The 14,040-nt window shown below is 45.0% G+C and overlaps 1 protein-coding gene and 2 long non-coding RNA genes across 3 annotated transcripts in view; 1 reads left to right on the forward strand and 2 right to left on the reverse strand.

The window, feature by feature from the left end:
- Positions 1–14,040, reverse strand: part of LOC140721241 (uncharacterized) — a 100,112-nt gene that overhangs the window by 76,790 nt on the left and 9,282 nt on the right. The window lies entirely within an intron of this gene.
- Positions 1–14,040, forward strand: part of LOC140721243 (uncharacterized) — a 219,605-nt gene that overhangs the window by 40,765 nt on the left and 164,800 nt on the right. The gene's annotated exons all lie outside the window — the stretch shown is intronic.
- On the reverse strand, positions 5,617–8,436 carry LOC140721236 (uncharacterized). The gene has a single exon (XM_073036088.1). The coding sequence runs from the start codon at positions 7,736–7,738 to the stop codon at positions 6,575–6,577; it is 1,164 nt and encodes a 387-aa protein (XP_072892189.1). The 5' UTR covers positions 7,739–8,436; the 3' UTR covers positions 5,617–6,574.

Here is a 14,040-nt window from a genome sequence, read left to right on the forward strand (position 1 = left end):
TCTGTAGGTTAGATGACTGAGTGAATCTCTTCCCACAGACTGAACAGGTGAAGTCCCTCACTGCAGTGTGAACTGACTGGTGAGTCACTAGGTGAGATGATATGGTGAATCTCTTCCCACAGTCTGAGCCACACAACCCCATCAGTTCCATTATCCAGATCACTGACAAATCATGTGAGAAGTAGCAGACCGAATACTGACCCCTGAACACCACAAGTCGCTGCTGGCCAACCAGAAAAGGCCCCTTTTATTCCCAATTGCTGCCTCTTGGCTGTCAGCCTTCCTCTATCCATGCCAGTATTACTTCTGATTTTGTCCTGTTAAGCAGTTTCATGTGTGACACCTTATCAGATGCCTTCTGAAAATCCAAGTAAATGAAATCCGCCGCCTCTCGTTTGTCCATCCTGCTTATGACTTCCTCGAAGATCTGTAACAGACTTGTCAGGCAAGATTTCCCTGTACAGAACCTATGCTGGCTTTGACTTATTATATCATTAGTCTCCTAGTACCACAAAACCTCATCTGTTATCAAGTGATTCTTAGCGTGTCATGACCAATGCATCTGTTATCTCTCCAGCAACCTCTCTCAGGACTCTGGGATGTAGTCTATCTGGTCCAGGTGACATCCACTTTAAGAACCTGAGTTTGCCTAGCACGTTTTCCTTTGTAATAGCAATGGCACTCACTCCTGCTCCCTGACACTCACGGATCTCTGGCACACTGGTGGTGTCTTCCACAGACAAGACGGATGCAAAGTATCTATCAAGTTCATCTACCAGCTCTTCCCCATTTGTACCCCATGAGCATCATTTTCCAGTGGTCCAATATCAACTCTCGCCTCCCTTTCGTATATTTTATAACTGGTTTATATTATTGTATAGTTTGCTGTCATATTTCACCTTTCCCCTTATAGCTTTTATTTTAAATTTGCCTGTTGTTGAATGGTAAAAGCTACCCAATTATCCATCCTACTACTCACTTTTGCTACCTTATATGCTTTTATACAGTCCTTAACTTCCTTTGTCAGCCACGATAGCCTAGCCCCGCTGTTTGAGAACTACGTCTGTGGGACATATCTATCCTGTACATTATGAACTATTCCCAGAAACGTCAGCCATTTCTGCTCTGGCGTCATCTCCACCAGCATCCTCCAATCCACCTGGGGAATCACCTCTCTCACGCCTCTGTAATTCCCTTTCATTCCATTGCGATACTACACATGTGACCTGTGCTTCTCCCTCACAAATTGCAGTAGGAATTCAATCATATTATGATCACTGCCTTCAAATGGTTCCTTTACATTAACCTCCCTAATAAGATCTGGGTTATTACATAACACCCAATCTAAGATAGCAGTTCCCCGAGTAGGCTCAACCATCAGCTGCTCTAAAAACCCATGTTGTTTGCATTCAATACATCCCCTCTTTTGCGATCTCACGCCAATCTGACTTTCCCAATCCTCCTGCAGATTGAAGACACCCACTACAATTGTGTCGTTAAATTTATTACATAAATGCCAAACATTCAGCAGTACCTGGGGCAGAAGTGAGGATACATGCGTTTACCAAGGAGAGAAGGTGTTTTTGAAGCTGAAAGACCTGAAGGTAGATAAGACACTACAGAGTTCAGAAAGAGGTAGCTGAAGAGATTATGAAGGCATTAGAGTCATAAGACACTACAACACAGGAAAATGCCATTCGGCCAGTCTAGTCCGTGCTAAAGCATTAATCTTCCGAGTTCCAACAACTTCCACCTGGACCATAGCCCTCCATATGCTTCTCATCCAGTGACCTAAGCAAACTTCTCTTAAAGATTACAATCGTCCCTGCCACTTGCTCTGACAGCTCGGTGCACACTCTCCCCGCCTCTGAATGAAGAAGTTCCCCCTTAGTTTTCTCTTCAAGTGATGAGTAATGATCTATCAGAAATCACTAGATTTTGGAACGGTTCTGGTGGACCAGAAATTTGCAAATGCCACTCCACAATTTAAGAAGAGAGGGGGCGCAAGAAAGAAAATTATTGGACAGTTAGTCTGACCTTAGTGGTCAGGAAGATGTTAGAGTGTACTAAGAGTGTGTTTTTCGGGTACTGTAATTGGGGAAACATGATGAAGTAGGCCAAAGTCAGCCGGATTCTTTCGAGGAAATCTTGACTGACAAATCTCTTGGAATACTTTGCGGAAATAACAGGCAAGATAGATAAAGCAGAGGCAGTGTATGTTGTTTGCTTGGATTTTCAGATGATCTTCAACAAGGGACCCATGCAAGGCTTATTGAGAAAGTAAGGAGGCATGGGATCCAAGGGCACATTGCTTTGTGCATCCAGAACTGGCTTGCTCACAGAAGACAAAGAGTGGTTGCAGACTGGCCATATTCTGCATGGAGGTCGGTGACCAGTGGTCTGCCTCAGGGATCGGTTCTGGGACCCCTACCCTTCGTGACTTTTATAAATGACCTAGATGAGGAAGTGGAGGTACGGGTTAGTAAATTGGCTGATGACACAAAGGTTGGCTTAGGTTGCAGAGGGATATTGATAGTCTGCAAACCTGGGCTGAGAAGTGGCAAATGGAGTTCAACCCAAAGAAGTGTGATGTGCTTCATTTTCTTCGGTCAAATATGATAGAATATAGTATTAATGGTAAGCCTCTTGGCAGTGTGGAGGAATAGAGGGATCTTGGGGACGGAGTCCATAGGACAGTCAAAGCTGCTATATAGGTTGACTCTGTGGTTAAGAAGCCATACTGTGCATTGGCCTTAATCAACCGCAGGAATGAGTTTAAAAGCGGAGATGTAATGTTGCAGCTATATAGGACTTTGGTCAGACCCCACTTGGAGTACTGAGCTCAGTTCTGGTCACCAAACTACAGGAAGGATGTGGAAGCCATAGAAAGGGTGCTGAGGAGATTTACGAGGATGTTGTTTGGATAGGGGAGCATGCCTTTTGAGAATAGGTTGAGTGAACTCAGTCTTTTCTCCCTGGAGTGATCAAGGATGAGAGGTGACCTGATAGAGGTGTTCAAGAAAATGAGAGACATTGATCGTGTGGATAGTCAGAGGCTTTTTCCCAGGGCTGAAATTGCTAGCACGAGAGGGCATAGTTTGAAGATGCTTGGAAGTAGGTACAGAGGAGATGTCAGGGGTAAGTTTTTTACACAGAGAGTGGTGAGTGCTTGGAATGGGCTGCCAGCAATGGTGGTGGAGGCGGACACGATAGGGTCTTTTAAGAGACTCCTGGATAGGTACACGGAGCTTAGAAAAATAGAGAACTGTAGGTAACCCTTGGCATTTCTAGAACAAGGAAATGTTCGGCATCGCTTTGTGAGCCAAAGGGCTGCAGGTTTTCTATGTTTCTATGGTGCTGCCCGTGAGGCTGCTTAACAGGATCCCAGCTCATGGAACTACAGGAAAGAAACTTGTACTGACAAGGGAGAAAGAGTCAGAATAATGTGGGCAATTCTGTTTTGCTGTCGGTAACTAATGCTGTTCTGTAGGGGTCAGTATTGAGACCGCATCGTTTCATGTTAAATCTGAATGATACGGATGATGGAATTGATACCTTGGTGACGAACATTGCAGTTGATACAAAGATAGGTACGGGACAGGTAGTTTCGAGCAAAGCGGGAGTCTGCAGAAGGACTTCGATAGGTCTGGAGAATGCCAGCAAAGAAGCAGTTGAAATACAGTGTATGCAAGTCATGTACATTTGGTAGAAGTAATTGGGCGTAGAAAAAAAAAATAAATGGGAGAAACTTGAAAAAATTAGAGGTGCATAAGTGCTTGTGAGTCCTTGAGCAAGAGGCGCTAAAGGTTTGCTTGCAGATGGAGTTGATTAAGGATGACAACTGCAATGTTAGCAATATAAGAGCAAGGATGCGATACTATAGCTTTATAACGCATTGGGCAGATCACTGTTGGTGTATGGTGAGCAGATTCCGACCTGTACTTCCGACTTATTATCTGAGCAAAAGATGTGCTCGTATTGGAGTGGGTCCGGAGAAGTTTCAAAGAATGATTCCAGAAAGACCAAGAGTGGATGACTTGGATGAGGAAGTACGTGGGAAGGGATTCACTCAGTCATCCAACCCACAGAAATTTATCAATATCCACTGCTGCTGATTTCCACACACAAATAAATCAAAAGGGATATGCCCAATCAAATCGATAATTAATCGATCAATAGCCCCCAAACAACACGGCACAGCCGGACACATAACAGGGGACTTTACATCTCACAACACTGGATTCAGTAATCAAACCCGTGATTTATTTTGTTGTCCCTCTCAAATCATAAGAAACACACATTAAGGTGCATTTAAATGCGAGCGCATCCCCGCAGGTGATGTCACACAGACCCCCTCGCGCCTGACGTCACGCATCGGCTTCCCACACGGGGATCTGCCCTTACGTGCACAGCGTCTTACGTCATCCATGCGCTGGTGAGCTCGGGCTTTATCAGTTTAATCGCTGGGCTAATAATCACGTGACCAGCCCTCCCCCACTGCTGTCAACAGAGGATTCAGGGGCTGCGCTATTCCCATTGGTGCAAAGCGATGTCAATCACTTGTTACCACCAGTCGCAGAGGTGGACAAGTCCAGAGGGCGTTACCCCCGCTGAGTTCGCCTCCTGCTCCGGCCTCAAACTCCACATCACAGCGGAGTAAATGTCCGTTTTTTGATTTATTTCCATTTTCCTCCAAGGAAAGTTGGGGGATTTGTGAAGCGTCTTCTGTGGCCGGAGTCTGATGTGTCGCCGAGAGGTAGGAGGAGACCGCTCGGCCCGTCGGTTTGATGGCAGTTCCCTGGGGAGAGAGAGGAGGGATTTTATTGAAAGGAAAAAGATGGTGTGAGAGGGGGCGGACAGGATGTTTGTCCCGGTGGAAATCTGTGGAAATGTCTGAGCCCACGCTGGTGGCGAGTAGAGGGATTCACGTTGGGGGCGAAACACCTGCAGTCGGTTGACCTGCAAGTGGGGCCAATGACAGGGGTAGTAGGTGAGTGGTTGGGGCAACACAGGGCTGCGGAAGATGGACATTTTTTGCACAGAGGATTAACAAAGTGGTTAGAGAGTATTTGTTATAGAGTGTGCAATGAAGTTTTAATAGACCGATCCCTGAAATGGTTGGGTCATCATATGAAGAAAAATCAAATGTGATAACCCTTTCATTTAGAGAATCGAGGACTGAGAGATGAACACATTGAAATACACATCATTACCGGTTGAGACAGGGATCCTAGTCTCTGAAAAAGGGGGTGGATGCCTATATTTTATAATATAACCCCTATTGTTTTACCTTTACCTCCTCTCCCAGTTTTATGCTTCCCTGGTCTTTCACACCCCCTTACCTGCTTAAGATTCAGCCCATTAGCAACAGTCAGCAATTCATTCCTTTTGGCTTTTCCTAATGCCTCAGGGGTTGGCACTTCCAGAAATTTATAAATATCCACTGCTGCTGATTTCCACACAAATAAATCAAAAGGGATTTCCCCAATCAAGTCGATAATTCATCGATCAATAGCCCCCAAATTTGTTCATATCCCAGACCCACACCCCAAATTTTTTACAAACCATAATGCTTTAGAAACAAACCAGCAGCAATAGACTACACCTGGAGTCTGGTTTTGATGTTAAATCTATCTTTATTAGAATCTACTTGTAATATTGCAACTTAAACAAGATAAACAGAAGTTAACAGTGTTAAGTTTATAAATGTGTGTAAATGTAACTCCCAAACTATTGAGCTCGGGTGAAACAAGGCTTGGAGTCTTGAGATGGTAAAGTATGAAAGTTCCGTTCAACTACAGAATAGGCGATGAGAGAGAGATTTGTAATCCATGGTAAATGGCGAGAGAACGCAAATATGTAGAATTCCACAGGTTCTACGGTGGTAAAACGAGAGAACAGTCGCTGTAGATTTTATCCATCATCGTTCCATATCCACATACAAATTATCACCGAAAGTGACTTGTCACAAGGTGTATCATCTCCAAGTGAACTACAACACCACAGCCAGGCAAGGGTTAACACACAGGGTCTCCACAGGATGCGCCAAATCCGATCCACTCCTATGGATCAAACGAGGTGACAACCACACATTCGATGTACGGTGAATCGATAATTAACCCACCTTGTGGGGATAGGAAAGTTCTAAACAGTGACCCTTGGCCACTAGTTCCCTGGTGTCGATCCTTCAGTTTTTCCTCCTTCGTCTCCATCTGACTCTGAGTATCTGTGTCCTCGGTTAAAACTAAACAAGCTGCAAGCGATGTAAACAAGCTGCAAGTTAGACTGATTCACCTTCTTAATCTCTCTCTCTTAAAATGACAGTCCACAGCAAACAAAACCCAGGGATTCATAACAACGGCCAGTCCCCACTGTGAACTGACTGGTGTGCCAGTAGTTGTGATGACTGAGTGAATCCCTTCCCACAGTCTAAGCAGGTGAACGGCTTCTCCCCAGTGTGAACTAACTGATGATTCTGCAGATGGTGTGACTAAGTGAATCGCTTCCCACAGACTGAACAGGTGAAAGGCTTCTCCCCAGTGTGAACTCGCTGATGTACCAGTAGGTTAGATAACTAAGTGAATCCCTTCCCACAGACTGAGCAGGTGAATGGCCTCTCCCCAGTGTGAACTCGCTGGTGTCTCTGTAGGTAGAATGCCAGTATGAATCCCTTCCCACATTCTGAGCATGTGAATGGCTTCTCCCCAGTGTGAACTCGCTGATGTACCAGTAGGTTGGATGACTGAGTGAATCCCTTCCCACATTCTGAGCAGGTGAACGGCCTCTCCCCAGTGTGAACTCGCTGATGATTCTGTAGGTGGGATGACTGAGTGAATCTCTTCCCACATTCTGAGCAGCTGAACGGCCTCTCCCCAGTGTGAACTCGCTGGTGACTCTGTAAGTTAGCTAACCGAGTGAATCCCTTCCCACAGACTGAGCAGGTGAACGGCTTCTCCCCAGTGTGAACTCGCTGATGAATCTGTAGGGTGGATGACTGAGTGAATCTCTTCCCACATTCTGAGCAGGTGAACGGCTTCTCCCCAGTGTGAACTCGCTGATGACTCAGTAGGGTGGATGAATGAGTGAATCCCTTCCCACATTCTGAGCAGGTGAATGGCCTCTCCCCAGTGTGAACTCGCTGGTGACTCTGTAGGTTAGCTAACCGAGTGAATCTCTTCCCACATTCTGAGCAGGTGAACGGCTTCTCCCCAGTGTGAACTCGCTGATGACTCAGTAGGTGGGATGACTGAGTGAATCTCTTCCCACATTCGGAGCAGGTGAACGGCTTCTCCCCAGTGTGAACTCGCTGATGACTCAGTAGGTGGGATGAATGAGTGAATCCCTTCCCACAGACTGAGCAGGTGAATGGCCTCTCCCCAGTGTGAACTCGCTGATGACTCAGTAGGTGGGAGGACTGAGTGAATCTCTTCCCACAGTCTGAGCAGGTGAATGGCTTCTCCCCAGTGTGAACTCGCTGATGGCTCAGTAGGCTGGATGACTGAGTGAATCCCTTCCCACAGACTGAGCAGGTGAACGGCTTCTCCCCAGTGTGAACTCGCTGATGAATCTGTAGGGTGGATGACTGAGTGAATCTCTTCCCACATTCTGAGCAGGTGAATGGCTTCTCCCCAGTGTGAACTCGCTGATGTTCCAGTAGGGTGGATGACTGAGTGAATCCCTTCCCGCAGACTGTGCAGGTGAATAGCTGCCCCCTGGTGTGAACACGTTGGTGTGCCATTAGGTCAGATGACCGAGAGAATCCCTTTCCCGAAATTCAGCAGATGACCAGCCTCTGCCCAGTGTGATCTGACTCTTGGGTCCACAGGTGGGATGCCCGGCAGAATCCTTTCTCACACACAGAACAGATGAATGGCCTCACCCAGTGTGAACTTGCTGATGTACCTTCAGTTGAAATGACCAAGTGAATCCATTCCCACTGTCTGAGCAGGTGAACGGCCTTTCTCCTGTGTAAAATGCCGGGCTTGCTACTTGCTCAGATGACCGAGTGAATCCCTCCCCACAGTCTGAGCAGGAAGGATGGTCGATTGAATCCCTTGCTCCACTTCTTAAATATCTAGACAGAGACAACAAAACTGGCATGCTGTGTTTGGGATCCCTGGAGACAAATTCCTTCTCGTTTTTAACCTGTAGAAGATTTACAAAATCCATCAATGGGTGTAGGACAACATTTCAGATGAGATTACTTGAATTGCCAAGTTTTGATTTGGTATCACACTGTTACAGTGAGGTTAAACCCAAGTTGGAAGAGAAATCATCTCCTGACTGGGTAGAGTGCTGGTATCTGGAATGACCATCAATCCCCATATGCGTTTCAAGTTCCAACTCCTTAAAGTGCAGGGTTACAAGCTGCAGCTGGATGCATTTCTTGTAAGTGAGGGCATCAGGGACACTACAGGTCTCCCCATCTTCCCTCCAATACCCCCTCTAATTTGTAATAACCAGTGTGTACATAAGACTTGCACTGTGCATTTTTTTTACCCAGTGACAAGATGTGCACAGTGAATTTTTTTATAGAGAGGTATTCATTTTCACAGCTAGCAAATCACTGTCAATAGGAACTTTGATCTCCTCTGGGTTCGATCCAGTTCATCTGCACTCTCTCACAACCTATGTAGCAGGCCTGTAATGGGTAATGAAGGATTTTCTCACCAAAGTTTTTGCATATTGTCCATATGTGGTTTGCTTGCTAAGTTACACTTTAAAAAGTCAGATTTCCAAATATCACTCCACTTCTTCCCACTTGCAAATTTTCCAGCAACTTTTGCAACATCAGAATACACACAAGTATCACCAGTTTCTGTATTCCCCTGAAGCCTCCCCCGATGACTGACAGTGGTGAGCTATGGTGAGCAATGCCAATGAATATGAAGGGAAGGGCAGTAGTCTGTCTCACTGGAGTCTGGCACATTTGTGATGTGAAAGCTACTTGCTTCCCCAGATATCATTATGTACTCAGAGAGAATGGGACAAAACATGCTCTCATGGGTAGAAAAGTCCAGAACAAGAGGAGGTAGAACAAGCAACACACACAAAATGCTGGAGGAACTCAGCAGGCCAGGAAGCATCTACGGAAAAGAGTACTAATGCTGAATTTTGCCGGCATTTTGTGTGAGTGTTACTTGGATTTCCAGAATCTTCAGATTTTCTCTTATTAGTGATTGGAGGTAAAACAAAGGTGATTTTCTCAATTGCTGATGTAAAAGATTTTGTTCCCTTTCTCTGAGTTCCTAATCCTTGCATTTAGATAGCTGGAGCTCAGCTCTGTCTGAAAGATCCATCGGATCACATTCACTCTGCAGCCGGAAGCTCCCCGGGGCCCGTGTACGGATCGTGGGGCTGAGAGAGAGGGAAGAGGGCAGGACTGTCCCGGAATTGTTTTCCACGGTGTCCGGATTTCACAGGAATTGTTGTGAATTTGGTGTATAATATAAAAACATGGAGAATCGCTCTTACCTGCACCCGACATTTTCAAGGCCTTCTGTGTACTGCGTGCATGCGTGAAACTCAGGGACGTCCACAGGCTGACGGCTGCGCATTTCATTGGCGCTTCAGCGCTGGCGAAATTTTTAACGCATGGCCCTATGGGTAATCACGGTGCCATTGACCATTTCTGCAAGCACTGGTTCAATGTCCATACCTCATTTTTTTTATAATGTGTATAGAAAAAAATTACAGCTGTTTTAATGCAGAAAGCGGCTCCCATAAACAATATACTCAATATCAACGTGTATCTAATGCCAAAGTAAAATGCAGTTATAAAACACAGGAGATTCTGCAGTTGCTGGAAATACAGAGATGCACACACACAAAACGCTGGAGGAACTCTGCAATTCAGAGAGCAACTAAGCAGCGGAGTACACAGGCTAGGCATGCTGAAGGGGCTCTGTCTAAACGTTGTCTTTTTATTCCTCTCCACAATTGCTGCCTGAAATTAACCACCTTTTTTTCCGGTCAACCAGTTTACAAACGTTTCTGATCTTCCTTTTGTAGCCACATCCTGCTGGTCTGATTCCTCCTCCTCCTCCTCCTCGTAAACTCTAGACCCCATCTCTCTCTGGAGCCCCAAAGCCCTGACTCAGGCTGGCAACTTTTTGGTTTTTGACTCTGCACCATCAAAGATTTACTCACTGGTCTGCTGTCAGGCTTTAGATGCGCATTGTGTTGCGAGACCGCGGGTTCATTTACTGTGAGTGTCGCTTTAAGTGCCTGAGTGAGGCGGGGCTGTGACGTCAGACACAAGGAGAGAGAGAGAGAGGGAGAGAGAGAGAACGTCAAAACCACAGTGAGCTCATCGTCTTATTCACCCTGGAGAAAATCATGCGGGTGTCTAAGATGATGAGAGGCATTGGTCGTGTGGATAGCCAGAGGCTTTTCCCCCAGGGCTGAAATGGCTAACACGAGGGGGAATAGCTTTAAGCTGCCTGGAAGTAAGTACAGAGGAGATGTCAGAGCTAAGTTTTTTAAACAAAGAGTGGTGTGTGTATGGAAAGCACCACCAGCAACAGTGGTAGAGGCGGATACAATAGGGTCTTTTAAGAGACTCTCAGATAGGTACATGGAGCTTAGGAAAATGGGTGGCTATGTGGTAGAGTAATTCTGAGCAGTTTCTAGAGTAAGATACATGGTCGGCATGGCAATGTGGGATAAAGCATCTGTAATGTGTTGTGCATTTATATGTTTCCATGAAATTCATGGGAAATCTATCCCACGGAGTGGTGACTAGCTGCAACCTGTCACCTCAGGGAGAGTGAGAGGGGAATGGCAGGGAGAGATTTTGATATACTGATAAGGAACAGAAACTTGGGCAGGAACCAGATGGGCCGAGTGGCCTTTCTAGTGTACATTGTGAGTGTGGTAGAGACAGTAAGTACCTGAGACATGGGATTTGACACAGAACTGATTTATCTTTCACAGATCCACAATATTAAACACCAGTCTAGTTTAAGGCTAACATCAGCAGAACAGACTCCTCCAATGCTCAGTGACCAGGGTTCAGTCCTGGGTGCGATGAGCAGCCGCAAGAACTGCAGAATCTGACAGTAACAGTCCCTCATGAACCTGCAGCTGCCTTCAGTCACCGTGATGGTTAAACATTTAACACAGAGATCATTTGAACTTCCTCCCTGATGTAGGAGCGCTCAGACCGAAGATGTAGGGGAGAAGGGAAAAAAAGAGATAATAAAGTTATTTGCACCATTAGGGATAAACAGAGAGGAAGAGGTGGAAAGTTTCTTGAATGCATCTATTTTAATGCTAGGAGCATTGTAAGAAAGGTGGATGAGCTTAGAGTATGGATTGATAACTGGAAATATGATGTTGTATCTATTAGTGAAACATGGTTGCAGGAGGGGTGTGATTGGCAACTAAATATTCCTGGATTTCGTTGCTTCTGGTGTGATAGAATCAGAAGGGCAAGAGTGGGAGATATTGCAATGCTTTTCTGAGAAAATATTACAGTGGTGCTTTGACAGGATAGATTACAGGGCTCATTTAGGGAGCCTATTTGGGTGGAATTGAGGAATGGGGAAGGTATAGTAACACTTATAGGGGTGTATTATAAACCACCTGATTGGGAGCGAGAATTGGAGAAGGAAATTTGTAAGGAGATAGCAGATATTTGTAGTAAGCACAAGGTTGTGATTGTGGGAGATTTTAATTTTCTACACATAGAAACATAGAAAATAAGTGCAGGAGTAGGCCATTAGGCCCTTCAAGCCTGCACCGCCATTCAGTATAATGCCTGATCATCCAACTCAGAACCCTGTACCTGCTTTCACTCCATACCCCTGATCCCTTTAGCCACAAGGGCCATATCTAACTCCCTCTTAAATATAGCCAATGAACTGGCCTCAACTGTTTCCTGTGGCAGAGAATTCCACAGATTCTCCACTCTCTGTGTGAAGAAGTTTTTCCTCATCTTGTTCCTAAAAGGCTTCCCCTTTATCCTTAAACTGTGACCCCTCACTCTGGACTCCCCCAACATAGGAAACAATCTTCCTGCATCTAGCCTGTCCAATCCCTTTAGAATTTTATACATTTCAATAAGATCCCCCCTCAGTCTTCTAAATTCCAGCGAATATAAGCCTTGTCGATCCAGTCTTTCTTCATATGAAAGTCCTGCCATTCCAGGAATCAATCTGTTGAACCTTCTTTGTACTCCCTCTATGGCAAGAATGTCTTTCCTCAGATTAGGGAACCAAAACTGCATACAGTACTCCGGCTGTGGCCTCACCAGGGCCTTGTACAACAGCAGTAGAACCTCCCTGCTCCTGTACTCAAATCCTTTTGCTATGAATGCCAACATACCATTTGCCTTTTTCACCGCCTGCTGTACCTGCATGCCCACTTTCAATGACTGGTGTAGAATGACACCCAGGTTTCATTGTACCTCCCCTTTTCCTAATTGACCATTCAGAAAATAATCTGTTTTCCTGTTCTTGCAAACAAAGTGAATAACCGCATATTTATCCACATTAAGTTGCATCTGCCATGAATATGCCTACTCACCTAACCTATCCAAGTGCACTACCTTCCCTGGTTTATTCTTTTGCCAAACTGGGATGAACACTTGTTGTAGTTCATCCATGCAATCTTTAAATGCTTGCCATTGCATATGAATGTTGAGGAACCAACTAGAGAGCAGGCCATTCCACATTGGGTATTGAGCAAAGAGGAAGGGTTAGTTAGCAATCTTGTCGTGCGAGGCCCCTTGGGTAAGAGTGACCATGATATGGTGGAATTCTTCATTAAGATGGAGAGTGACATAGTTAATTAAGAAACAAAGGTTCTGAACTTAAAGAAGGGTAACTTTGAAGGTATAAGACGTGAATTAGCTAAGATAGACTGGCAAATGATACTTAAAGGGTTGACGGTGGATATGCAATGGCAAGCATTTAAAGATCACATGGATGAACTACAACATTTGTTCATCCCAGTTTGGAAAAAGAATAAACCAGGGAAGGTAGTACACCCGTGGCTGACAAAGGAAATTAGGGATAGTATCAAGTTCAAAGAAGAAACATATAAATTAGCAAAAATAAGCAGCACACCTGAGGACTGGGAGAAATTCAGAGACTGGCAGAGGAGGACAAAGGGCTTAATTAGGAAAGGGAAAAAAGATTATGAGAGAAAGCTGGCAGGGATCACAAAAACTGACTGTAAAAAACTTTTAAAGATATGTGAAAAGAAAAAGATTGGTCAAGACAAATGTAAGGACCTTTACAGTCAGAAACAGGTGAATTGATCATAGGGAACAAAGACATGGCAGACCAATTGAATTACTACTTTGGTTCTGTCTTCACTAAGGAGGACATAAATAACCCTCTGGAAATAGTAAGGGACAGACGGTCCAGTGAGATGGAGGAACTGAGGGTAATACATGTTAGTAGGGAAGTGGTGTTAGGTAAATTGAGGGGATTAAAGGCAGATAAATCCCCAGGGCCAGATGGTCTGCATCCCAGAGTAGCCCAAGAAATAGTGGATGCAGTAGTGATAATTTTTCAAAACTCCTTAGATTCTGGATTAGTTCCTGAGGATTGGAGGGTGACTAATGTAACCCCACTTTTTAAAAAAGGAGGGAGAGAAAAACCGGGGAATTATAGACCGGTTAGTCTGTTGTCGGGAAAATGTTAGAGTCGGTTATCAAAGATGTGATAAAAGCACATTTGGAAAGAGGTGAAATCATCGAACAAAGTCAGCATGTATTTGTGAAAGGAAAGTCTTGTCTGACGAATCTTATAGAATTTTTTGAAGATGTAACTAGTAGAGTGTATAGGGGAGAGCCAGCAGATGTGGTATACTTAGATTTTCAAAAGGCTTTTGACAAGGTCCCACACAGGAGATTAGTGTGTAAACTTAAAGCACATGGTCTTGGGGGTACGGTATTGATGTGGATAGAGAATTGGTTGGCAGACTGGAAGCAAAGAGTGGGAGTAAACGGGACCTTTTCAGAATGGCAGGCAGTGACTAGTGGGGTACCGCAAGGCTCAGTGCTGGGACCCCAGTTGTTTACAATATATA

This window comes from Hemitrygon akajei, unplaced genomic scaffold (genome assembly GCF_048418815.1).
Source record: "Hemitrygon akajei unplaced genomic scaffold, sHemAka1.3 Scf000053, whole genome shotgun sequence".
NCBI lineage: Eukaryota > Metazoa > Chordata > Chondrichthyes > Myliobatiformes > Dasyatidae > Hemitrygon > Hemitrygon akajei.